At 39.5% G+C, this 27140-nt stretch overlaps 2 protein-coding genes and 1 long non-coding RNA gene across 5 annotated transcripts; all 3 read right to left on the bottom strand.

Moving 5' to 3' along the window:
- Positions 1 to 15922: 15922 nt before the first annotated feature.
- On the bottom strand, positions 15923 to 16404 carry LOC121633984. Its single transcript, XR_006009160.1, has 3 exons — positions 16363 to 16404; positions 16160 to 16272; positions 15923 to 15988 (listed from the first exon to the last, which is right to left on the bottom strand). It is a non-coding gene; the product is annotated as an uncharacterized LOC121633984 (long non-coding RNA).
- A 418-nt stretch (positions 16405 to 16822) lies between these two features.
- Positions 16823 to 19164, bottom strand: LOC121633609. Its single transcript, XM_041975748.1, has 11 exons — positions 19097 to 19164; positions 18873 to 18967; positions 18739 to 18764; positions 18553 to 18574; positions 18432 to 18459; positions 18249 to 18333; positions 17742 to 17888; positions 17447 to 17658; positions 17254 to 17357; positions 17037 to 17155; positions 16823 to 16924 (listed from the first exon to the last, which is right to left on the bottom strand). The coding sequence occupies exons 1-11, from the start codon at positions 19162 to 19164 to the stop codon at positions 16823 to 16825; spliced, it is 1008 nt and encodes a 335-aa protein (XP_041831682.1).
- Positions 19165 to 21472: 2308 nt separating this feature from the next.
- LOC121633375 (high choriolytic enzyme 1-like) lies at positions 21473 to 24529 on the bottom strand. 3 transcript variants are annotated; one of them, XM_041975315.1, is made up of 12 exons: positions 24421 to 24529; positions 24292 to 24342; positions 24147 to 24209; positions 24025 to 24075; positions 23887 to 23937; positions 23734 to 23777; positions 23514 to 23583; positions 23113 to 23227; positions 22704 to 22876; positions 21885 to 21966; positions 21657 to 21803; positions 21473 to 21582 (listed from the first exon to the last, which is right to left on the bottom strand). In XM_041975315.1, exons 1-11 carry the CDS (start codon positions 24482 to 24484, stop codon positions 21671 to 21673), a joined length of 897 nt encoding a protein of 298 aa, XP_041831249.1. In that variant the 5' UTR covers positions 24485 to 24529; the 3' UTR covers positions 21473 to 21582; positions 21657 to 21670. The 3 variants fall into 3 exon arrangements, with proteins under 3 accessions (XP_041831249.1, XP_041831250.1, XP_041831251.1); XM_041975316.1 differs by having other exon boundaries at positions 24292 to 24336; positions 24421 to 24490; XM_041975317.1 differs by lacking the exon at positions 24025 to 24075.
- Between the last annotated feature and the right edge of the window lie 2611 nt (positions 24530 to 27140).

The raw sequence follows: 27140 nt of genomic DNA, 5'->3' as shown, positions 1-27140 counted from the left end.
AAAAGATGATGGAAGTGAAGAAAGGAAAGATGAAGGCTGCTCTAATGAGGATGAGGAAAAGACAGAAGATGAAGGGCAAATTAAAAATAAATACAAATCAAAATAAAGATAAGTGAAGTCTGGCCATTTGACTTATATTATGCTTACTAAATGGAAGTAAGGACCCAATAGCAGACGTGACAGCTGTAAAGACAGACCAAGTTTGTTTTGTTCACAGGTAGTAGAGTAGTCGGAACAAGGGGTTCCAGGTATTCAGATCTCTGAGAGGAAAGGGGAATAGTTAATGATAGTTCCGGTGGAGCGGAAATATCCTACAATTCAATTCACATTTGCTGGCTTACTGTATCTTGGTAGAAATCCTGAACATAGGGGGAGGTAGCTGCTGTGGTTCCTGGGTAGGTAGTGGGGCGAGCAGGCAGTTAGATGAGGTTTGCAGAGAGGAATGGTGGGTGGAGGAGGTCAGGGAGCAAAGATGGACCTCGCCCACAGCTTCCTGGAACCTGTTCCGCCCCACCTAAGGCTCAGGAAAGGAACACAAGTAGCAGAACTGTGACACTGGCCTGTTGCCCAGCTGGTTATCCTCCCCACCGTTCCATCTGGAGAAGAAGACAATTCAACTCCAACCCAACCATGACTTTATTACCTTTATTGATGATCAAATGTATTACATACATTTGGAGGCAGCTTTAGAAAAGGCCCAAGGTCTCCAGTTCATTGTATTTAGCCAATATTTAAATGCCATTAATTATCTGCTTATTAGTGTTCATTTGTACAAGGTTAGCCAGCTCACAGGTTAATGTGTGTGTACTAGTCTTAAGAGTAGGCTACAGTCGCCAGTAAAAGTAATGTGTGTATGAATAACCAGTAAGTGCAACTGCTATGTAACCTCTGTTGTATTTGGGATGATATGCCAGCGAATGTTTCATATGGGTACATGTTAGGACATAGATGTATAAATAAATATATATAACCTGTGTTGTGTGATAAAAGGTTAACTTGTGTACTGCTTGTGTATACTTCTGCAGAACACATGCACTCTCTACCCACCTGTTCTCAGTTAATGTGTAGGGTGTTGTAACCACATGATAGCCAAGTGACAAAATAATCGAGACCTTGCATACCTTCTATGCGAGGAGGGACAAACAGCTTTCATGTACTGTGGTTTATCTATTGGAAACAAAGCGTGGGTAGGGAAGGAAGTTCAAGTTAAAAAGGATGATACTCTGCCCTGCAAGCCAGAGATGTTGCACTGTCCTCCTGTGCATGTTTCTCCATGCTGCAGCTTAAATAAACTTGTTCTGAAGATATCTACCTCGAACTTGTTAATTGAAATTTCCATAACAACAGTGAAGACCATGATGAAAACAGAGGGACCTACAGCACTGTTAAAGCTCCTGCTGCAGCTTTCACTAATCCCACCACTATCCAAGAATACAGATGAAAATATTGCTATATATAAAGCTTATGTATTGTTTGTTATTTTATTATTGTTATTTATATAAATGATTACCTTTAAGCTTTTGTTCTTTATAGTTTAAACATTATAGACAGTTTTGTGTTTTTATTTTTAATATCTTACATTTGCACATTTGCAGTGTGGAAGGTTTAGTAGAATATTTTGAGGTAAAATAAATAAAAACAAAGATTGAGTCCCAGTGACTGTTTTGATATCTGCCTCTTAGTACTAGGAGTAGGTTAACAGTTAGAGTAAAGGGTATCGGCCTGTTCCTTCAGGACATTCGATCATTAGAGGAGAACCTGCTTTTCATTAGTGGTAGTCAGTCTGACCCGGTTTCTGTCATGTTGAACTCAAAGATACAAAGAAAACAACAACAACTGTACAATAAAGGGTCAAACAGCAATAAACACACATCCAGCTGCTACAGCTGTAAAGAAACTTAACAGGAAACGTCCCACAGCCTTTATAAGAAAAAGAAGCAGAGAATCATCAGGAGCACCTATAAAAAGACAAACTGAGAAAAACATGAACAACAACCAGAACACCAGAAATAAGTATAAGAAAACACAACTGTAGCTATCGGTGATTAAACCTGCATCACAACACAGTCACTGTATGATCACGTGTGTGTGTTAATGTTAGTTTGTGTGTGTGTGTGTGTGTGTGTGTGTGTGTGTGTGTGTGTGTGTGTGTGTGTGTGTGTGTGTGTGTGTGAGCAAAATATAAGTAATGAGTTGTGTTTCATGAGTTTAAATTGAATTCAGTTATTGATTGATGATGTTGTTTAACTGGAGTTTGTTATTAGTGTTTTGGAGATTTTTGAAATGGATAAAAGAATGAATGAGAATAATCCTCAAGAACCGGGCAACCAGCATGGGGCACGAAACCCAGCCAGACCACCACAGTGGTGGTCATGCACCCACCCAGAACACAGCAGAGAAAGGCCCCGACCAAAGCCCCCACAGCAATGAAGCACAGGCCTCAGGGGTCCAGGGTTGATGTCCCGACATGTTGATGAAAGAAGAAGGAAGAAAACAAGAGAAGAAAGAACAAAGTTTGTGCATCAGATTCAGATTCTGCCATCAGTCTGAAAGATTGTTCCTCATCTCATTAATAAAGGAATGAAATTAGGAGACTGTTCTCCTCCTTGAAGCATGAAAATGTCTGAAAACAAAGACTGTGTGATGGTATAAGTTGGTACAACCAGAAGACGACTAAAGTGTTTTACTAGTTTGTTGTTTTATTGACAGAAAGTAACCTAGAAGTGTTGAACTCATGTCCCATGGTCCACAGCCCTGCACATATTACATCTAATCCTGTCAGCACCCCTCCCTCCACCTCTTTCTGCTTTGTTCTCATATGAGCTTATTTCCTGTCTGCAGCCTGTAGGCGGCGGTGCCCAAGACCGGTCCTCCAAAAAAAGCTGCAAACCACAACCGAAGTGGTGACTTTAAACAGGCCTGTTATCTCCTGCAGAGTTTCAGAGATTTAATCTACAGAGACTTTTTGGATGAAAAAACTTAAAAAGATGTTAAAAAGATGTTTGTACTAACAGTTTTTATGTCTAACGTGAAACAAAATAATTTTTCAGTTGAAAAAAGGAAACTGTAGATGTGAGATGTTCAGGCTTTTTAAAGTTTCCATCAGTGTTTAAACCACATCTTTGTTTAGATGCTGCAGTTTTACTCACATCCTCACCAAAACTCTCCCCTTTACTTTTTAGGAAATGACTTCAGAGGTGAATGATAAAACAGCAGGTCTCAGACTAATAAAACATCACGTCTTTATTTCCAGCTGATGAAGTATTCTGTGGTTTCAGCAGCAGGTGGATGGAGACGTGTTTACTGGTGAGACTGGGCTGATACAAGAAAACATCCACTAACAAGCTGCTTATTTCCTCTTATTCAACCTCTTTAATCTGGATTTTTACACACAGATTAGATCATAAGATACTAAAATGTTTCTTTACATTTGAATAAAGTGAGAAAGAAGTCAGTGTGAGCTGCCTGCACAAAAACCCTCTGAGGTCACAATGAGGAGGAGACATCAACCACAGGAAGTGAAAACCACATTTTATTATAAGAAGTTCTGGTTCAGACACTTTGAGAGTCGACAGTGAGAGAACAAGTCACAGAAAACAAGAGGGGAGAAAAATGTTTGGATTGAAATCTTTTAAATTAATTCTGCTTCTGACATGGATGCTTCCATTTACAGGTAAGGAAACATGACGTCTATTATAAATATAAAGACAGCTAACATTTATTTAACTGTGTCAGAAGTTTAATGTGGGATTTTAACCATCATCCTCATGACATGCTTCATTATATCTGACACATTTTCTGTTTTTTAATCCAGATTTTAGTTTCCATGTATTATTTTATGTTATTAAATGAAAGTGAATGTTTATGGTTAGAGGAAGTTTACAGTTCAGGACATGATGTGCACTGACATGTAGAAAATATAAAAAGCCTTATAATGGCAGACGACATGACTTGGTGTGTTATTAATATGTTATTTCATGAGAGCAGCTTGTTTTAACATGATGAGTTTATTCTTCAAACATGGATCTAAAATAAAGAATAAAGTCTGAACATAACAGCTGAACTTTGTTTTTCTTTTTCTCTCATTTTCAGCTGAAACTGGTCAATTTTCTGTCATTACTGTGACGGTTGGAGATGACGTCACTTTGATTTGTGAAGGTTTCAGAGAATTTAATGATCAATGTTTCAGTACTACATGGAAATACAGCTACTTAGTAAAAACAGTTCCACTGTTAGAACATGGGAAGATTGACATAAAAGCTGGATCTAAATCAGACAGACTGAATGTTACAGAAAAACGTTTCCTGGTTATAAAGAAGGTCACAGTGGAGGATGAAGGTCATTACATCTGCAGACAGTTTGAATCATCAGGACGTGTAGTTACAGAGTCTACAGTTCAACTTTTTGTTACTAACAGTGAGTATTTACATCATGTTGTTTTCTTCTTTAACTCTCATTAAAATAAGAAATCCCAGTAATGATGGAGGCAGTGAGGAAGTTTCATGTAGGACTGACATGGTAACATGATGCTGCTGTAAACTCAACATGTCATTGATCAAACACTGGGGAACCACTTTGCTATGGAAAGACAACATTGTAATGATTATGCATCAGTCTGGTGTCACATCTCAGTGTTTATCTGTTTGAGTTTTATACCTTAAAGCAGTTAGGATTATATATTTATCCATCCATTTTCTTCCTCTTATCCGGAGTCTGGTCGCGGGGGCAGCTGCCTAAGCAGAGAAACCCAGACTTCCCTCTCCCCGGCCACATTCACCAACTCATCCGGGGGTATCCCGAGGCGCTCCCAAGCTGGCCAAGATATTGCGGCTAGATATCCAACGCCAACTTGCTCAGCCGCGGCAGGCTAAACAGGGGAGTGAACTTGACGACGCGCACACGTTCCTCTTGTCTCGCAATTGTTTATTCTTACTTTCACATAATCCATTGTTATCCTTATTTACGTGAGTACAAAACAATGCATATTCCATATTTCTATGACTAACATTCTTTCTTATTTCCTCTCGAACGCGTATGCGGTCAACAAACAATAACGCTCCCCGGCTCACCCCACCTCTACATCATCAAGAACCGACCAAGCGCCCAGGTGACAGCAATTATTTATCACCACTTAAGACTCAAGTGCCACACCCACTTCCCAAACACCAATTAAGTGTGTACACATCAACAAAGTATAAACATGAAACATGTTTATAGTTATGGCTCCTACATTCCAGCCCCTAATTAGTCTAAAGATTAATTACATCACCAATGATATGTAGGAGACAAACTTATTGACAAAGCAACATTTCATGTTACATACATTTCCACATACATTAACCATGTAAACCAACCAATAAACCCAGGAAAGGTTACAATCAAGTCCATTCAGAAAATGACCACATCAGTGAAGTCTCAACATTCTTTTTCTGTCAGTGTATGAACTCATGGCTCTTCTGCTTCCTGAAGAAGGCACACCTTCGTGATTGGTCTATCCAGGCAGGTAGTCTTAGTCTTAATACGAACCTGTAGCACAAGTCCTCTTTTATCATGGATCACCCGAACCACTTTTCCAATCATCCATGAATTTCGAGGTGCAGAGTCATCCACAATGACAACGATGTCCCCAGGAACAAAGTTTCTTCTGGTAACCTGCTACTTTTGACGCTCCTGTAGTTGTGGCAAGTACTCCTTCACCCAGCGCTTCCAAAACAGATTTGACATATACTGGACTTGCTTCCATCGTCGTCGTGCGTATATGTCATCCCTCTGAAACACTCCCGGTGGTAATAGTGGCTTAGACTTAAGTAGCAGGAGATGGTTTGGAGTTAGTGCCTCCAAATCATTAGGATCTGTGGATGCCTTAGTGATGGGGCGACTATTAACAATAGCCTCCGCCTCACACAACATCGTATGGAGACCTTCCTCATCAAGAATCTGTGTTTTCAGAATGGAATTCAGCACCTTGCGCACGGATCTTATCAGTCTCTCCCACACTCCACCATGATGCGATCCTGTGGGCGGATTGAAGTTCCATCTGATTCCCTTTTGAAGAAGGACGTTATTAATCTGATCATGATTCCACCTTGCTACAGCTTCTCTCAGCTCACGCTCAGCTCCAACAAAGTTTGTACCATTGTCTGAGCGTATCTCCATCACCTGACCACGTCTAGCAGTAAAGCGTCTCAAAGCATTAATGAAAGAATCTGTGTCTAAAGAAGACAACACTTCAAGATGCACAGCTCTTATAGCCAAGCACGTAAAAATGACTCCATATTTCTTCACTGTGCTCCTTCCTCTTCTAACCTCAAACGGCCCAAAACAATCCACCCCAACCCTGGAAAATGGAGGTTCATCAGGAATAACCCTGTCCTGAGGAAGGTCTGCCATTTGTTGTTGGCCTGGAGCAGCATGCAGCCTGCGACAGACAACACATTTTGATAATATCTTTCTTATGGCAACACTAGCACCCGGAATCCAAAATCTCTGACGCAACATTGAAAGCATATGATTACGTCCTCCATGTCCTGTAATCTGGTGTATATAATGGAGAATGAGATCAGAGACATGTAGATCTTTAGCCAGTATAACAGGATGTCTCGCTTCATCTGGCATAGATGCTCTTTCCAGCCTTCCTCCCACTCTCAGAACACAGTCTTCCCATATAGGATTTAGCTTGAAAAGATGACTACTTCTTTTCACACATTCACCCTTCTGCAAACCTTTCACTTCATCCGGATATCTCTTTCTTTGACAATAAGAGATGATGGCTGTCTCAGCTGTGTCTAACTCCTCAATCCTAAGAGGACCTCTTGCAATTTGACCTTTAACAGCTTTCATTTCCTTTTGTAGCTTCTTTTCCAGCTGCTCTTTATCTAGGTCAGACTGAGAAAGTGACAACCTTAGTTGCTTTCTGCTTTGAGAAAGATCTACAAGCAAACTCCTAAACCTAAGAAGCCAGCCCATCATTCTTTTCAGACGAACCCATGAAGAGAAGTGATTGATAAAACTCATAACTGAATCTTTCTGCTCATCAGCTTGAGCTACATTCACAGTGGCACTTGTCTTAATTTCAGGATCTACAGGAGAAACAGTTGCAGACGCATCAGGATTTACCGGCCAATCTCTTTCAGATTGTTTAAGAAACTCAGGACCTGATAACCAATTTTTAGCCTTCAAGAGAACCTCCACTTTAGCTCCCCTAGAGGCCATGTCTGCAGGGTTACTTGATGTATTGACATATCTCCACTGTGACACAGTAGAAGCTGTCAGAATCTCTGATACCCGATTGGTCACAAAGGTCTTAAACCTTGAGGTTTCATTTCCTATGTATTTCAGAACAGATGTACTATCTGTCCAGAACACTGATTCCTGGAGTTCCATCTGCAGTTCCCTTCTCAATAGCTTATCTATTCTGCTTGCAGTCACAGCAGCCGTTAGCTCCATACGAGGGATGGTAACAGGTTTCAGTGGAGCAACATGTGCCTTTCCCATTAAGAATGAACAGTGCACCTGTTCAAGATTATTCTGCTGTAACAGATAAGACACCGTTCCATATCCAGTTTCGCTTGCATCTGCAAAGTGATGCAACTGAGCATAACACACCTTTCCAAAGTTGGGGGGTTTCAGGCATCTGTCAGCCACAAAATGTTCTAGCCGATACAGCTCTTCTAACCAGACCATCCACCTTTGTACAGCATCATCTGGTAATGCATCATCCCAACCTAACTTTCTTCTACACATATCCTGAAGGATTCTCTTAGCCAAGAGCACAACTGGTGCCAGGAATCCTAAAGGATCATAAATGGAACTAACAATGGACAATATGCCCCTCCGTGTTGCAGGTCTGTCTTTCAGGATGATTTTAAATCTGAATAAATCTGACTGTGCGCACCACTGCACACCGAGGACTCTTTCAACAGGCAAGGAGTCACTATTCAGATCAAAATCTTTAACCTCCTTTGATCTTTCTTCTTGAGGTATGCTAGTTAGCACTTTGCGACTGTTGCTAATCCATTTAACCAGCTGAAAGCCTCCTTTAGCACAAAGAGCTCGCAATTCTTGATAAAGCATCACTGCTTCATCTTCAGAACCAACAGACACAAGGCAATCATCTACATAGAAACCATGTAGAACAGTATCAACTGCCTTCTTGTTAAAGTGCTCATGGTTATCTTCAGCACATTTTCTCAAGGCAAAACATGCACAGCTTGGAGAAGATGTAGCTCCAAACAGATGTGACAGCATTCTATATTCCACCAGGTCCTGTTTAAGGTCTCCATCAGGCCACCACAGAAACCTCAACAGGTCACAGTCGTACTTGGTTACCCTAACTTGGTGAAACATAGCCTCTATGTCTGCCATGAGGACCACTAGCTCCTTTCGAAAACGAGTTATTACTCCAATCAATGTGCTGGTAAGTTCTGGGCCCTGTAAAAGTTGGGCATTCAAAGATGTTCCTTGAAATGTAGCTCCACAGTCAAAAACAACCCTGAGATTTTTCTTCTGTGGGTGGTACACCCCATGATGTGGCAAGTACCATACACTGCCATCACTGCGATCCAGATCATTAATTGGCACCCTTTCAGCATACCCCTTGGCGATGACATTGCTCATCCAGCTTCTGTACTCAGCATGGAACAAACAGTCTTTAATCAACCTCCTTTTAAGATTCAGAGCATGCTGCTCTGCAACCTTCTTATTGTTTGGCATTATCACACTATCTCTTCTGAAAGGTAGCCCAACACTGTAATGACCATCAATCAGCTTAACTGACTCTGTGACAGATTTCATAAAGAGATGATCTTCTCTCGACAGACCATACTGTTCTTCCTGAATACACTCAGGAAAGTCTGCCTTCATCTGCTGCTGCCATAACTCATCAAGTCTTGCAACAGAAATCCTATTGATGCTGACATTTGGCTGTACACCGCTAGAGTGACTATTGCCCCTCAGAGGACCATTTACAGTCCAGCCTAGCATGGTTTTGACTGCATATGGACCTCCATTCATGCTTCTAACAACTTCCCATGGCTCTAAGGCCATAGGAACATTGATTCCTATCAATAGGTCCACTCCTGAGTCTATCTCTTTAATGTTGATGTTCTTTAAGTACCGCCATCTTTGAACATCTATCTGCTGTGGAATATTACCATGATGAACAGGCATTGTCTGTTGTGTGAATATATCAGGTAGGTCACAAAATTCTTCGTTATCCAGCCCAGCGATTTCTAAATCAGAGACAATGTGACTGCTAACCACCTTTTCATGTCCCATTGTTCTTAACAGAATATCTGTTTTCCTCCCTGTAAGCTTCAGTCTATTCATAAGATTTTTAGTACAAAAGGAAGGCTGAGCTTCCAGGATCTAAGAAAGCATAAGTCACCAGTGTCTCATGCCCTTTCTTTGATTTTACCTGCACTGGTAATATAGAAAGTGTACAATCATTCTTACCAGCCCCAGTAAGACCACTTGACTGTACAGAAATGACATCATGGCCAGTAACCGTTTCAATTTCCCTTTTAGTTTGTTCTGCACCAAATTCCTTTTTCACAGGGTAGATATGTAACACAGTGGGATGCTTCAGATTGCAGATGTTACAAGAAAGACGTTTCCTGCAATCTTTGCTCCTGTGTCCAATGCACAAACAACCAAAACACACCCCATTTTCTTTCAAAAAGGACATTTTTGCAATGTGTGTACTCTTTCCCAATGAAGAGCACATATCCAACATGTGTCCAGCCCCACAAAACAGACAAACTTTTCCATGGGACGTATCTTTCACTTTTTTCACCCCAGACTCATCTTTCCTTTCTACTGCATGGACAGTTGTTGCAAAGCTACTTCCCTTTGCCCTAAAATCAGATCTACCTTTGGGGTTCCTTGCCTCCTTTCTTACAGGTACTGAAGAATCTTGTATGTTTCCAAAAACTGGGTCATTTGCAATTTTGACTTGCCTTTCAATAAACTTAACAATATCCTTAAATGTAGCTCTTCTATGACATTTCTCCTGTAAGTCACAGACAATATGTCTCCACTTATCTCTAAGTTTATATGGCAATTTCTTTATAATCCCTTGCATGTTAGCTGGTATATCCAACTCATGCATTGACCCATCTTCATCATCAAGAACCGACCAAGCGCCCAGGTGACAGCAATTATTTATCACCACTTAAGACTCAAGTGCCACACCCACTTCCCAAACACCAATTAAGTGTGTACACATCAACAAAGTACAAACATGAAACATGTTTATAGTTATGGCTCCTACACAAGAGATGTGACCCCTGCCTCCAGAATGATCTCCTACCAGCCTGAGATATTCTTCCACATGGACGTTTTACATTGAAACTTTTCACTCTTTACTTCAGACTGGACTCTTAGAAGCTTCAAATTCATGGTGTTTTGAAGCATAATTCTTCACGTGCACCTGTAGGATTTGAACCCTCAGCTTATAGAACATCAGCCAGGTCTCCATGCCACTGAGCTATCCTCTTAAACACACTTTCATGTTCTTCGGTTTTTCTAAGTCTTTTCATTTGGCATCCAAAGGTTTTAGATTTGTTTTTAAAAGAAAGTCCATATATATATATGAGAGAGAGAGAGAGAGAGAGAGAGAGAGAGAGATAGAGATAGAGATAGAGATAGAGATAGATAGATAGATAGATAGATAGATAGATAGATAGATAGATAGATAGAGAGATAGAGAGATAGAGAGATAGATAGATAGATACTTTATTGATCCCGAGGGAAATTCAAGCATCCAGTAGCATATGCATACATTAAAGGTTAGTACTTGACATTAGGGGTTAGTACTTAAGCATAACTAGACTAATTTAAAATTAAATAGAGGCAACGGTAGATAAAGAAGGCAAAATGGTAAAAATGGTAAAAATCAGTTCTACTGATAATCCAGGGCTTCATCAATCTGAATGAGCCTTTCTGCCAGACACACTGATAAACCTCAAGCTTTTCACTCTTTGTCTTGGCACTGAATACAGAAGGATGACGCAGGAAGTGGAAAAGGTTGGAGGTGAAAAGTTTCACCCCTGACTTGTTCAGATTTAATCCATTTGCCTTAAAAAGATGTCTGCGTTCCCAAAAGATGTAAAAATTATTAATAAAATGCAGTTTGTTGTAATCACATGCCGAAATAAGCCAATTATTTAATGCCAGTAATCTACTGAATCTTTCCTCTCCTCTTCTGATGGGGGGCACAGGTCCACTGATAAAAACAGCTGCTTTCAGAGAGCTCGCTGTGTTTAACAGTCCAGTAAAGTCCTGCTTCAGAACCTCAGATTGTTGCTTGGACACATCATTTGACCCTGTATGTAGAACCATGTTTCTCACATCTGGGTGATCAGATTTCTCTCCTGCGTGTCACTGATCATATCTTTAGGAAAGCAGAGGACTTTGGTGTTCTTTCCACACATCCACTGAACATTATTTAGAGTAGAATCATCAATAATCAGAGTTTCAGGCCCAGCCTTTAGCTTTTCCTGGGGCCTTCTCCTTTCTGACCAGCTTTTAGTCCTCACCTCGCAGTCCTGGGATAGATGGCCGTCCAATGAAGATCCCGAGTCATCTGATATTGGAGCAAATCTGTTCTGTAGTTCCACATGCAGGCGCTTTGGAGGTTTGTTGTTAACCTTTCCAGTCTGGGCTGTCCAGTCCTGTTTCCTACCATGTAGAGGGGTAAAAGTGGACCTTTGTTTTGTAGGGAGCGGAGGCCAGTCAGTCTCATCATAGACTTCAGTTGGCTGCGCCCGGCCTGTGATACGTTGTCCTCCATTTTCCAGAAGGCATGCTTTACTTTTTAGCTTTGCACCAAGACAGTTCCAGGGAGGATTTATTGTAATTCACAGAGGCAGCTTCTTTTTTCATAGTGTTATCTGTGCTTTTTAGCCATCTGTTAGCTTGCTCACCTCTGCTGTTGTGGGTCAATGACAAGGTTGTTTAATTTCCATGCAGTCCATTTACTTCAATATTGACTTCAAGGCAGCAAACCTTCGCCTCCAGTGCTGTTATCTTCTTAAATAGGTCTTGGTAGTCATCTGTGGAGATGGAAGGCATCTTGCTGCTTGTTAGCCTAGCGTTAGCACCTTTCCAAGCTACTTAACTTTAGCTGAGTGCTACTTGTAGGCTTCAACTGTGTGTAGGCCACGCACACGGAGCGCTGCAGATAAAAGAGCTATAAAAAATGTTACGGTTTCTGGTAAAAATTCTTTAGTCCCAGCAACTTATAGGTATCAAAAAACTACTGTGGGTGGGTTTGTAGATAAAAAAGAGGAAAAATCAGTGTACAAATCAAAATAAAAAGAGGAAGAATGCAGCAGAAAGGAGAGCAAAAGCAGGAAGCGTCTGTACAGCAGCAAAGCAGGAAGACAATCAGGAATTCCTTACTAATAATGTTAATAATTTAAGGTTGTAACTTACAGACTGTGTTGTTCCAGGTTCAATATGTTCAATAAAGTCATTTGAATGAGTTTTTGATGAAAATTGAACCAGCCCTCAACTTGATCAAAGTTTTTCCATTTTGGCCCACTGTGTATTTGAGTTTAACACCCCTGACCTAAGATATAATCTATAAAATAGCACAAAAACTGCATTTACATTTTCACAAATTAAATAATGTGTGTGTATATATATATATATATATATGTGTGTGTGTGTGTGTGTGTGTGTGTGTGTGTGTGTGTGTGTGTGTGTGTGTGTGTGTGTACATATACACTGCTCAAAACAATAAAGGGAACACTTAAAAACACAATGTAACTCCAAGTCAGTCACACTTCTGTGAAATCAAACTGTCCAGTTAGGAAGCAACACTGACTGACAATCAATTTAACTTGCTGTTGTACGAATAGAATAGACAACAGAAAATGGGCAATTAGCAAGACACCCCCAATAAAGGAGTGATTCTGTAGGTGGTGACCACAGACCACTTCTCAGTTCCTGCTTTCTGGCTGATGTTTCGGTCCTTTTTGAATGCTGGCAGTGCTTTTACTCTAGTGGCAGGATGAGACGGAGTCTACAACCCACACAAGTAGTTCAGGTAGTGCAGCTCATCCAGGATGGCACATCAATGTGAGCTGTGGCAAGAAAATTTGCTGTGTCTGTCAGCTTAGTGTCCAGAGCATGGAGGCGCTACCAGGAGACAGGCAGTACATCAGGAGACGAGGAGGAGGCTGTAGGATGGCAACAACCCACCAGCAGGACCGCCTTTGTGCAAGGAGGAACAGGAGGAGCACTGCCAGAGCCCTGCAACATGACCTCCAGCAGGCCACAAATGTGCATTTGTCTGCTCAAACAGTCAGAAACAGACTCCATGAGGGTGGCATGAGGGCCCGACGTCCACAGGTGGGGGTTGTGCTTACAGCCCAACACCGTGCAGGAGTTTTGGCATTTGCCAGATAACACCAAGATTGGCAAATTTGCCACTGGTGCCCTATGCCCTTCACAGATGAAAGCAGGTTCATGTTACTATATGCTGGTGCGATTGGCCCTGGGTTCCTCCTAATTCAAGACAATGCTAGACCTCATGTGGCTGGAGTGTGTCAGCAGTTCCTGCAAGACCAAGGCACTGATACTATGGACTGGCCCGCCTGTCCCCCAGACCTCAATCCAGTTGAGCTGGGACATCATGTCTTGCTCCATCCACCAATGCCATGTTGCACAACAGACTGTCCGGGAGTTGGCAGATGCTTTAGTCCAGGTCTGGGAGGAGATCTCTCAGGAGAACATCAGCCAACTTTTCAGGAGCATGCCCAGGCATTGTAGGGAGGTCATACAGGCACGTGGAGGCCACACACACTACTGAGCCTCCTTTTGGCTTGTTTTAAGGACATTACATCAAAGTTGGATCAACCTGTAGTGTATTTTTTTCACTTTAATTTTGAGTGTGACCCCAAATCCAGAGCTCCATGGGTTAATAAATTTGATTTCCATTGATAATTTTTGTGTGATTTTATTGTCAGCACATTCAACTATTTAAAGAACAAAGTGTTTAATAAGAATATTTCATTAATTCAGGTATAGGATATTTTAGTGTTCCCTTTATTTTTTGAGCAGTGTATATATATATATATATATATAGCTGTGAGACCTACCCATTTTACATGTTCACAGACAAAAAAGGGCCCTATAAATATTAACGTAATTTGCTTTTAGTAGCTGTGTTAGAAACTAATAAAGTCCTTGAATGATTATCCTGAAAAGACAGGACTAGCTAGTTCAGAAACAAGGCATTTTATATTATGCTCTAGCTAAAGCTACTTTAGCTTGAGCTTTTAATAAAATAATAACATCCTGAAGAACCAGATTAGCACTCAAACAGTGTCAGAGTTTTAAATGAAGAAATCCTCAAGCTTTTAATAAATAATTCCCATGGTTCACATGCTTACCCATTTCACTGCTACACATGAAGCACATGTCACAAAGCAAAGAAATAAAATAGCTTCAGTTTACTAATCTTTTTTTTTTTTTTAGTGCACTCTTGGTTAATTATAACCTTCATGAAAGGTTGACTTATTGTAGACTTGTTTTATGCTAGCACAGAAATTTTATCAATTCAGTTAGTTATGAATAAATTTACCTCGAATAACAGTTCTATTCTTTTAAGATCATAATCACAAGTGAACAAGCCGTGTGACGTGGAAAGTTTGATGCAGTATATAATCAAAACAAGGATCATTACACATCGAAAAATAGAAAGTGCCAAATATGTTTTACCTCAATTGCTGCTGAGACTGTGTTAAAGAAAGCAGCAAAGTCAGCAGGGTTGATGACTGCCATGATTTTTGACACATCCAGTGCCCCATTCAGCTGAGTGGAGATTGCTGCCAGCTGGCTGAGCTGATTGGTAGTCAGAAGATCTGCAACTTCCACCTAGAAGTGACCAACACCAGTTCAGTGAGTGAACACCAACAACTTAACCTGTTAAGAAGTACAACCATATGGTTTTGTTCAGCTGCAAACTTCCCACATTACAAAGTCCTTTGACCTTAAATGTATAAAGGTATGTGTTATACTCACTAAAATTAATGGATCATTTACAACTAGATTGAGAACTTTAGAATACTGAATTATGAAGATACTCTGTTTGGCATCATGTTATATATGGGAATTTTTGTGGTGTTTAGAAATCCTCACTCAGCGAGGTCGGAACTTGAGTTTAGGTAAAAAAAAATATAACTATAAAATCCAGCTATCCACAAGTCTCCGTGCAAACTATTTTGATACAAGTTATTAATGGCAATAACAGGGTTTGCTACAGTAAAAGTCAGAAGGGTCTACCTTTTTCATTTTCAACTTTGAAAATTATTTTTTTGTGTAAATTGTGTGTAGATTCATGGAAGTACTAATACTGATCACTTACTCCTCTGAAATTCTTTTTTAAGGACACCAGATCCATAAAGGAAGCTTGAACAAAGTACTGGCCAAAGTTGCGTTCCAGCCATTGTCTGTCATCAGTATCAGGTTCCACACAGGAGAGACCTTAGAAAAAAATGTTATATGAGACACTCTATAAATATTTTTTTCAGTTTTGCATATTAGAGTGTATATTAGACCAATTTGAAGTCCAATTTACCTGAGGAGGGTCGGCCCCTGAGATAATCTAATGTGAATCTGTAAACTTGCTGGGTTTGTCTCTCAGATAGTTGAGTAAAAGTGTTGTTGAACCCTTTCACACTGAAAAGATGTCAATTTTTATTTTAATTAACCAAAATGAGTAAAACTTTTTTTTGTTTGTTTGTTTTGGTAGGATTAGAATACATCACCTAAATATATAAACTAGAAGTAAACCTAAATTTTTGAAAGAACACATTTTCAAATTTCAATTAGAGCACAAACATGGCATTTATTTCAAAGAATCACATATTTACCTGAGAGAGGTTAAAGACTTTGAGGTCAGAGTATGTTGTATATTGAGAAAATGGACCCAAATTTATTTCAACCCAATCGACATCATTCAACATTTCCTGCCTGCAAACTGAAACATGCATGAGGTTAAAATATGTGCAGTTTAGAAAGCATCTTGCAGATGCAATTACGTTATGTTGGCTTCATGTCAGTGCTTTTTGTGCTCTATTTTTTATTTTTGTCTCCAAACATTCAAGGTCTTGGCAGGTGACAACCTTGATGATACTGTATTAGGCCCGACCTGCTGTATTAATGACACTGGCAGATTTTCTGAGGTAGCCCAGCAAAACGTCTGTGATTTCTTGAAGTCTCGCCATCGGTATGGCAGTGAAAACTTTGGCCATCCTGCTCACACTTGAAAAATTAGGACAAATGGTTTTTACAGTCCCTCAAAAATACATTGTACTTCACTTAAATGTAGTTTTGTCTGAAAAAGTTACTCACACAACTTGGTAGTTTGTGCAGTTTATGCCTGACGTTGCATTGCTGAGCATCTCTGGAGTAAAACTTGCCAGGATGAAAACCAGTTTGACATGGAACCAAGCCTCAAAGTCATCTTTGTTGAAGCCCTGGAAACGGGGACTGATGATGATGATGGTCTTGTTCATGACACGATCTCGCACAATAGGAGTGAACTGTGGAACCTGTCAGGTGACAAAAAAGGAAGGATCAACCACCACACACATTTTTACGGGATGTTTTAAAAGGTAGGATGACTTGAGATAATGTGAGTTAATCCCCTAAAATGACGCAAAGCTTTCGATACCCGTCTGGGTACTAGGAATGGTAAGTTGCATGTCTGAGTGCTCTTTTAGTTGAATTGGATATTGTAGCTTACCTGTCCATTTGCTGTCAACTGTGTGAGGAATTGATCCACATTTTCCAGAGCATTGCCAACCTCGAATCATTCAAAGACACAATCAGTTAGAGCCGTGTCATTTATGGTCCCTGAGCTCAGTAATACCTGCGCCACCTGAGCGGGATCCAGTTCTGACAAGAATTCAGTCTATAACAGCAGCAAAAACAACAATATGATATGAAAACAACATAACTGCAAGAAGTTAATATAAAAGATGGTTGATTGCAAGAAGAACTCAAAAACTGCAGCAGGCACTCACACTTGAGAAGTTGGGATTGAGGACCAGCAATTCCTGTAGGGTTGCAAAAACAGAAAAGCTTCCAAGGTTTGCTTGTTGCCATGTTTGACTACCATTGACAGATGACACGCAACCAGGATCTTCATATGATAAGGAAGAACAGACATTGGTTAGATATCAACACCTCAGAATATGTTTTAATGATGTTACCAAATCAAGCCTGAGAACATGCTTTTACCTGGTGAATCATTTCTTGACAGGAATTGCTTGCTGAAATGGGTGAAGACTGCTCGCTGTGTGTCACTGTTCATCAAGACCTTTTGGTTGCTGAATGCCTTGATTCTAAAAGATGAGCAAAGATCTTTGACATGAAGACATCTGTGGATTTGTCCGTTACATTATCCACAATGGAGGGATGGATATTAACTTACACTATCTGGTATGTGAGGCAGCTGAAGTTGTCGTTGCTAAGGCAGATTAGGAAGTTTGTGGATGAAGAAGCCAGGAAAGGACGGATCTTTTTCTGAAACCAATTCCTGATGAAGTCTTCACTCTGAAGTTGTGCTTGGCTGAAGTTGGCAAGTCTCACTTCTCCCAAAGCCTCAAGAGCTGTTGCCAAGGATGGGCTGCTGTTGTTGGGGGCCTAGAATTAGAGGAAATGAGGTTGGACATTGAATCCAGCGCAGGATTACAATCAGTTTTGTGAAGCTGTGGGACTGGACTTACCATGGTGGCAAATGTATCAAGAGCCTGGTCCAGAGCAGCAGAAGTTTTCTGGAAGAAAAGCTTCCAGACCTCTACTGGGTATGTCATTTGGCTTTCCAGAGAGCAGTTCAGCAGTGAGGCCAAGTTTTCTTGTGCGAGGTGTGTAGCCTTGAGGGTGGGGGAAAAAAATCGAATAATTAAAAACGAAAAGAAAACTTTTCAGCGATTTTAGAGCGTTGCTTCGAGTTTGTGATGTGGCAAATGGGCAGTTGTTTTACAGGATTCAAAGATTACTTGACATAGACCAGTGTTTCCCAATCCAGGTCCTCGGGACCCCCTGCCCTGCATGTTTTAGATGTAACCCTACTTTATCGCCTGAATTAAATGAATGGCTTGTTAACAGGCTGCAAAGAAATTAATGAGGAAATTCATTACTTTGAATCAGGTGTGTTGGAGCAGGAACATGTCTCAGACATGCAGGGCAGGGGGTCGGAGGACCTGGATTGGGAAACACTGACATAAACTTACCAAGGTACAGGCATGTTCAGTGATGGTAAGATTGCATAGGGCTGTAGTGGAATTGTCGTCCACCAGTTTCTGCTGGAGTTGGGATCTGAAAGAAACAACAATAAAAGACATCCATGTGATCTTGGTTACACTGCGTAAAAGAAGTGGCAACCCCAGCACCTGGTGAAGCTGTGTTATACCCACCTATTGATATCAGCACAGATCAGGTCCTCTGTGAAAGGTGAAATTTTGGCTATTAGATATTGGTTCTTAACAATGGGGCTGTGTAATTATAGTGGAAAGAAATAATATTTATCAAGCTTACCATCAACAGTTGTCTCCTTGCACTGAAGTCAAACGGAAAGAAAATGTGTTAGTCTAGTGGATGAGGCTACGTGATTTGTAACACCTTAATATGGTCGCTGTTAAAGTTGGTATGCATACTGGTGTCTTGAAAAATTTAATTAAATGATGTGTAATCCATACAATATGCTTATAGAAAAGAATTCACCTTGAAAGAATCTGGTACTGAGCAACCTGTTTCAGAAAAAAAAATGTACTTAGATATGACATGCATATATTGTCAACGTGGTAGCCTTGGGCTTTTCTGAAAACGTTTATCAGAAAAACGTTTTTGACACGTACATGCGAATGCGTTTTTGAGTGAATCCATGTTTGATCTGACACCCATGGAAAGGTCCAGTGGCAGAAATTCCAAACTTTCCTCAAGACCAATGAGTCTAGAGAAGAAAAAACAGCCATTTTGTGACATTTTTAAGCAGTTTGACATCATACTGACTAAAAAAATCTAGTAGTTTTCTGGATAAGTGTGTCTTACATAGCTTCATAGGATGCGCAGCTGATGTTACTGGGGATCACCCATAAGCTGTATGGCTGGAGGCTTGCTATCATAGGAAGCAAGTAGAACTGGAACCATAGCTGAATCTATTTTTCAGAAAACCAAAGAAGTTCCACAACATTTGGGATGTGCTGGTTCCTCTGTTGTTGTGTCTATCTGCTGCTTGTGCTTGTGCTTATTTTATTTTTTTTTTAATTAATTAATTTTTTTCATACAGGAGGCCTTTTGACTCTGTATACATACAAGGATACAAATAATTATCAATAAAGCTTTTTTGGCAGCGTGTGTGTAGGTCACGTGACTAAAAAGCTATTGAAGTTTGAAATATTCAAAAATGAATAAAAAATAGTATGCACAAAGAAATGTTGAATAGTTTAAATTGTTTTGACATTTATATTTCATGTCGTTGAGGCGATATTGTTTTTCAAAAATGATGGTATCTGTAATTTGCTGACGGTCCCTAACTTTGCACTGGTAGCGAAGACCACACGACCGCTGCATCGTGCTTCTCAAGTCCGTGACAAAGCGCATAGGCTCGGGTAAATATGACGAGTAGACTGGGTGTCCGAATATCTGTTGAATATTGAATGTCAAACTAACTTTATGTATTTTATAACATGTACGTTTTGTTACCAAAATAAAATTAAAAGTAAAACCTTTTAAATAAGTGTATGAAATAAATATTATATAAAGTATAATATATTAACCCAAATCTTGCACGCTCCAAACTATTAGAAGTAATTTGCATTATGAGCCAGCAGAGGGCGCTCTGCCATCACATCCAATACATGCGCTGGTAACTTACTGCCATAAACCAATGTTTGCTGTGTTTCTGTGAACCGGAGGAAATGGTTGGGATTTACCAACCAGACAGCTATTTTCTACATAAGATTTTTTTTTGTCTGTCAGTTCATTTAAAATAGCCGATGCCCTGACAGTTGTGACTAATATTGAATACTGCTCAAACTAGTAAAATAGTTGCTGGTTACTGTGACTCGCATTCCTTTCAGAGTACTGCATGTGAGGAAAGAGTGCAGTGACCCCAGCAGTCTAGCCACACCTCCATACACAGTGACCAGCCAATGGGGCTCGCTGACCATTAGAAGCTGTGTAACAAAGTAAGCCAGACCCACACCTCCATTAGTTCCTGCTCACCAGAGAGAAACAGTCAAACAAGGCATCAAAAGTGTCCGTTTCCGTTCATGACACATTTGGTACCACTGAATATTTTATTGAGAAAGTTTCCAGAAAATAATGGCATAATAAAGGTCAAACTGGCCCTTTAAAGTAGCCAAACCATTCTTTTTCAGAGCGGCTGTGATTAGGGAATGATGTTGGATCTGGCCAGTCCATCTTCCAATTTTTGTTTTGCTACTTCACAGCTGCTCTCTTCATGAGTCTGCTCTCTTGTTGAAGGCGGATTTCCTGTCACCATCCGATGCCAGACTCAGAACCCCAGATGACTGGCCTTTCACCCAACGTCGAGGTAGAGGTCTTTTACAGGTCCCAGACCTTGCTGCACACAGTCTTCAGTCTCTCTGCGATTCCATTCTGGGTTCTGATGAGTATTTAAGACCCAGCTCAAAGAACCAATGTTTGGCAAATTCATTTCCAACATCAAGCAATGCAAAGCTAAACCATCTACAGAAGAACCACAAGGCATTATTCCTCTTTAGTTTCTTTAAGGTCCCCGACCTTTTGTTTCATCTCTTAAGCTTCTACAGAAGATCTGTTATCTACTGCCGTCAAGTTCTTGAGATCCCCAGTCCCATAACACTTAATACTTCTAAATACTACATCCAATCATTCACTCCACAATTAAAATTACACTTTTCACTTATTTTCTGTTTCTCTTTACCTCTTATACTTCTGTATCCTTTATATAGGAGTCTGATTATACACAGTTTTGCCAACTACTGCTGCAGTTGCAGAAGTCGGGTCAGCTGCAGTCACAGGTCGACCACATGCAGATATCTACAGCCTTCCTTGTGACGCTCATCAGCTTGTGTCCAAAATAGGAAGATGACAATGCACAGACAAGCAGGAGATTTCCTCTGGACTTTAATTTAGACATTTCCTTTAAGTGTAATATTTCACATGTTTTCCCAGCAGACACAATTAGTCAGCCTCTCACTTGTTCTTCTCACTCACCCCATATGAAGAGTCATTGTTGCTCAAGCACACTAGCACGCTGTTAGTAAGTATATGAGCTTAAAGATTAGATTTAATATGATTAAACAGAGTAAGAATATAAGTAGCACACTTAATTCCTTGAGTATCCCAATAAAATTTACAACTGTGTTCTTTCAGTACCCCTGCAACCGTTTCAAGAGCTGAAATTCAGATAGACATTGTTAATGTGACAAGACTGAATCTTACACCCATGCTTGTTTCATGTTCATTTAATGGATTTGAGTGCATGAACAAAAGCCAAGATTGTTTTCATTCTATTAAATCTCATAAAAACAAGTTCTGTGGGGCTGCCATTTTCCATACCTGAAAATAGAAATGTCATTATTGCTTGAACATTCATAGCATTTAATATGTTAGTTGTAATAAAGACTAAAAACCTGTGGATGGCAGTTCATTTACCACCACAGTGGTAAAGTCTGTTCAGTTTTTTCGCATCTAGCTGCGTCAGTCGAGTCCTTTGGCCGATTTCCACACCTGGCTCTCTGGGCTGCAAAGTTTGCCCTCCATCTACACTGAAGAAAGTGCTGCAACAACCAGGGGACCATTTATTTTTTTAACCCAAAATTTAAGCCATTTTACACTGAAGTGAATCAGGTAGTACTTACAACCCATAGTGCATTATGGATTCCAAATCATACGGCAGGTTGAGGGTGTTTCCTTTCTTCACCTTAAAGTTGTTTTGACGATCTAAAAATATAAATGACCAGTTACCCATGTTTCTATACATTTCTTAAAACTGAAAGCTTTTTAAAGCATGTTACTTTAAATTCAAATCAAAAAAAAAAAAAAAAAAAAAAAAAAAAAAAAAAAAAAAAAAGCACATTTCTAAGATCCTTCAACGACTACAGTTAAATGCATTTTACATGAACCACCCACATCAAGTCATCACTGCAACTACCATCCAAGTTTTAGTCAGATCATGTGCTCAGCTCAAAATTAAGCTAAACCCATCAAGTGGCACCAGGCAGAATTTACAGATATGAATAGTTAAATTTTTAACTTGTTATTGGCAAGTGTTCAGCGCAAAAGGTGGATCCCATACATTTTGCTAACATTTACCAGGTTAACACAATTTTACTGTTTAAGGCCAGTGTGGATGGGTTATTACAGAAGCTACAAATGCACGCTAATCCTTTACAGTCACCCTCTAGAACAGGGCTACTCAATTTGGTCCTACGAGGGCCGCAATCCAGCAGGTTTTCCATGTATTCCTGTACCAACACACCTGAGTCAAATTAATGAGTTATTGTGTAGAACCTGATTGGCTGTTAGAGCCACCTAATTTGACTCAGGTGTGTTGGTGCAGGAATACATGGAAAACCTGCTGGATTGCGGCCCTAGTAGGACCAAATTGAGTAGCCCTGCTCTAGAATTAAAAACCTAGATGGTTTCATAGTTAAACCATGTTGAGGTTAGGCATTTACCTGGTACAATACTCTCCCAGTTCACTATGACATAGTCATCTCGGTCATGCCTGGTGTGTTCGTGATGCAACCCCAGAGCATGCAGGAGCTCGTGGCAAAGGTTGCCTGTTGAGCAGGTCTTGCCAAAGTACACAGGTTGAGCTCCTCCATTGCAACCAACAAATGATGCACAGCTAGAGAGCCAAGAAAGGCAAAGACAGGACATTTATGTAGTGAACCTTACTAATAACACTGCATCTGTGGAGGAAATTCATTTCCAAATGCAATTTAGTTTCAGCTGAAATAAGCTGTAAAGCGTCCAGACATCCGATTATAAAGTCATGCAACAAGCTTGTAAATCAAAGCTAAATCACAATGTGTACATCCAATAGTTTGTAAGATTGTGATGTAGATTTAAGCAAAGCCTCACCCTTCTCCATTCTTGAGCTCTATGTAGTTCAGCTCATTGGTGTGTTGTACGAAGCGAATACATGTTACACTCATTATCATCCTGAAGGCTGCCTCAATGTCCATCCATCGAGAAGCTGATTGAAAAAGGGGGGGGAGGGGATAAATTTGCCCATTCTCAGTATAGAGCAAAGGTTTTTTTTTTTTTTTTTTAAATTCGTTTTTCTTAAATCTTTGGATCTCTTGGGCCATTGCCCTGCTGCAACACACCCGTGTGATTAGGTGATTAGGAGGCTTGTGCATAACCACTTAATTTTAACCAGAGGCATTGCAGCAAGGAAACATGTAGGACACTGGCACAAGAGGTCTGAAGTTGGCGATGCCTTGTATAGATCAAATAGTCATGCTTGATATACCACCAACCTAGTTCTGGGCTGATTGTGTAAGGGACAATGCCATCTGACCACAGAGTGTTCACAGCATTCCTGTCATCCTGTAGATAACCCCCACATATAATAATTTAGAATAAAATATTTTCCATTCCAGTTCATATTGGAAGGGGAAAAAAAAAATTCTTAACCATTTTAGAGTCATTTATTCCTTATGCAGTAATACTTCTCCCAGTCATATTGGAATTTCTTACCACCAATAAGATATCCCCCTCCATTGCATCATCTTTTTGTAGCTCTGACAGAAAGAGAAATTAAATCATTGTAAATTGCCTTTAAAAAAAAAAAAAAAAAAAAAAAAAAAAAAAAAAAAAAAAAAAAAAAAATATGGAAGTTTGAGATTGTACCTTCTAAAGTTTCTGCGGTCCCATCATCTGTGCTTGTGAGTACAGGGGACGTTGCACATAGTTACACATTCAGCTAATTTAATGTTAAACTTGGAAATGGAGAATAATATAGACATTCCAAGATCAAGCAGCACTGACCTGAGGTAGTATTGGTTGCATTCTGGGTGTTGTTTAAAGCAGTGACGCTAACTAAAACAAAGACAAAAAAACTCATACAATTGTCTATTGGTGAAGGTGAACCAACATGTATGACAACATACCATTTGATATCGTCGTTGTGTTTGGGAGCGTCACTCCAACTACAGAAATGGTCGTAACAATACCTGTAGAATAGACAATTTAGTAATTTAATACACTTTTTATCTAACAAAAAGGTTAAAGCAGATGATTCCAGTGCACACCAACCAGGGCTAGATGTAGTAGTATCATTTGTTGGACTGACAGGCACACCTGTAACTACACACACACTCACATTACAACTGATCTTCAGCAATTTCAAAGAACATGTGGAGAATAAATGGATAACACCATTACCTGTTGACAGACTACTGAAAACCAGAAGCCATGCCATACACCTCAGTGGCAGCATGATTACCATAGCCTAACTAAAAGGAAGTAAGCAGCCTCTGCTGATGCTCAAACTTAAATCTGATTTCACAGCTGCCATCAATCAACTCAACTCTGCTAATGACTGCCTCTTAGTTCAAAGCTGAAGACAACAGGGCCTTATCAGTGATAGATGATGCAATGAGAAAACAGATATGTATATATATATACATATATATATATATATATAGTGGTGATTTAAAGTGCTACAGTTGGCTCATGTTTAGACAGGAGAAACAACCTATTTTTCTCTCAAGATTTGTGTGGTGATACATCATGACCACTAGATGGCGGTAGAGAGCAATAAACAGCGTATCCTCCTCTGTTCATTTGAGCTGCATTTCAGGAATATTTATTGCACAATAAGGACTCCATCCTTTTAGTTACTCCTTAGGAGCATAATAATGTTGATGATGAAGGTGAAATAAATGGTTAGCAGAGTTTGAAATATTTATTACCTGATATGATGGGTTCATTATGCTGGATTCACTGTAGACTTGTCTGTCATGACTTATTTTTCTTTTGCACTTTATGATATGATTTATTACTGTAATTTCTTTTGGACAATAATACTAAGATTTGTTTTTAAAGAAATGTTTAAGATAACAATTAATAATATAGAAACAATAGTTAAAAGGTAAAACCTGAAACAGTAAGAGGATAACAAACATTTACTTTTGATATTACATGCCCAAACTAAGAGGTGGAAATGGTACTAGCAAATTTATTTCCACAATTTTTTAATAGGATTCAAAACAGCTACTTAAAAATTTGCTCTATGAAATGATAGAGCAGGTAAATATTAGGTCAGTATTTAGTATGACAGTCTTTATTGTTCAACACAACCCCCTTTTAAACAATATTTCTTGTCATTTCTTTTAGTAGTCCTTAGGAATAGTTCACCAGGCTTCTTTAGAGACTTTCTAAAGAGTTTGTGTGGATGTTGGCTGTCGTTTGTTCTGTTCCCTGTTACAATGATCCCACAATTCTTTAGGAACGTTGAGTTCTGGGCTCTGTGTTGGATACATCGCTCCGTCAGACCTGTTGCCTCTGATTTTTCAGTCCATTTCTGGTGTCATTTGGCATACCTCAGAGTTTTCTCTCTGTTTCCCCAAATGGCCCTTTGACAGCCGTCCTTCGATGGAGACCATTTCTAATGAATCTTGAGCCAACAGTAGAAAATGCAGGTCCATTGAAGGTCCAGATGCACCTCTCATGTCCAGTGTCAGGTCTTGGCTGGATTATGTTTTCCTTTCTCTTAAGAACATCACCTTGAGATACTGTATTTTTTTTTTGTTTTGTGTGTGTGTGTGTGTGTGTGTGTGTGTGTGTGTGTGTGTGTGTGTGTGTGTGTGTGTGTGTGTGTGTGTGTGTGTGTGTGTGTGTTTTATATATATATATACATATATATTACTGGGCAGCAAATAGTCAAAATATTGTTTTTCTTTTAGTTTACTTGTATGTATACTTGAACCACGTTGTAAGTTAGAAGCTCAGTCATGTGTTGCCGTTTCCTCTTTACTAGCTTTGATTTACCCCTCTTTGCCAACTAAATCAATCAAATAGTCAGCTCTACACTAAACATTGGCAGCAGTTTACTAAGCCTTTCACGTTTACCTCAGCATCTATTCCTATTAAACAATAATCTATTTTCTCCCTCACTGTCCGACCCCTGCTTTTCTGACTGGCATCTTAGAGTTTTGAGATCTTTTAAAGACTTTTACACAGACAATGTGTTTTGTAAGCTCTTCACCCCCTTCTCATCTTTTTTTTTTTTTTTTTTTCAAATAAAGTATTGTACTAAATCATCATCTAAGACAAGTAATTTATTTAAGGTTTCTTTTTCTTTTCTAGTGTTGCTGAATCCCCTTTCTTTTTCTTTTTTGTTTTGTATGTTTTTGTATTTTAATTATTGTATTGACTGGCCTGCGTTAATTTGCTACTGTAATAAGTTGTCTGAAACTGAGGGTGTTAGAAACATTTCTTTATAAACAAATAGAAAAAGAGAGAGAGATACTTTTCATCTGCTATAATTTGTTGTGTTTCTTTTTTGGTCTGAATCTTTTTCTTTGGTCCCCCTTGTTCATTTCACATAACACACCAACTATACACAGTGCCCATATTTATTTAACCATCTATGGAAATCACCATGTTTGTGCAAAATGGTATTTTATGATAGTCTGTCTTTTTTCTTTCATTCTTTTTTTATTTGTTCATTTTTTTACTTTTGTGAGTTTTCATTGATTCAAATTAAGACATGGAAACAAGTACTGTCTATATGAAAAGCTGCTAGAAGCAATGTGCATTAAAAGATACATCTGAAAAACAGGTTCACCCCCTGAGTGAGGTCCTATTTATGATTATATTATTCATAAGTCAGTGCTAAGTGGGCTGGGGTGAAAATAAGTGAAAACATAGCCAAAGTCCTCGTTAATACTTTAAAATATGCTCAGAAAGTCTGAAGAACTATTCCTCAATATTACTTTCAACTATTAAAAGAGATTCTGGCTCTTTGGAAGTAAAATATTTTAAAAAATGAGGGCTAGATTAAGACTGTAGCACAGCCCTGCTTATTCCTGGAGAAATATTTCCCACAGTCAGTGAACGCGTCATTAGTCAGCATCATGAGAGTCATGTGATGTCTTGTC

Source organism: Melanotaenia boesemani, chromosome 22, assembly GCF_017639745.1.
Source record: "Melanotaenia boesemani isolate fMelBoe1 chromosome 22, fMelBoe1.pri, whole genome shotgun sequence".
Classification (NCBI taxonomy): domain Eukaryota; kingdom Metazoa; phylum Chordata; class Actinopteri; order Atheriniformes; family Melanotaeniidae; genus Melanotaenia; species Melanotaenia boesemani.
This window is presented reverse-complemented; position numbering and strand designations above follow the sequence as displayed.

Bases quoted from the DNA above. Each gene is read 5' to 3' on its own strand.
- LOC121633609 (XM_041975748.1), bottom strand. From the start codon at position 19,164: ATGGTTCCAGTTCTACTTGCTTCCTATGATAGCAAGCCTCCAGCCATA. The intron at 18,575-18,738 runs GTGAATTCTTTT...GTTTGACTTCAG, and splicing joins CAGTACCAGATTCTTTCAAG to TGCAAGGAGACAACTGTTGA. The intron at 17,156-17,253 runs GTAAAAGCATGT...TATCATATGAAG, and splicing joins GTCAAGAAATGATTCACCAG to ATCCTGGTTGCGTGTCATCT.
- LOC121633375 (XM_041975315.1), bottom strand. From the start codon at position 24,484: ATGGTAATCATGCTGCCACTGAGGTGTATGGCATGGCTTCTGGTTTTC. The intron at 23,584-23,733 runs GTAAGAAATTCC...GGTTATCTACAG, and splicing joins AGGGGGATATCTTATTGGTG to GATGACAGGAATGCTGTGAA. The intron at 22,877-23,112 runs GTGAGGCTTTGC...TTGGCTCTCTAG, and splicing joins GAGCTCAAGAATGGAGAAGG to CTGTGCATCATTTGTTGGTT.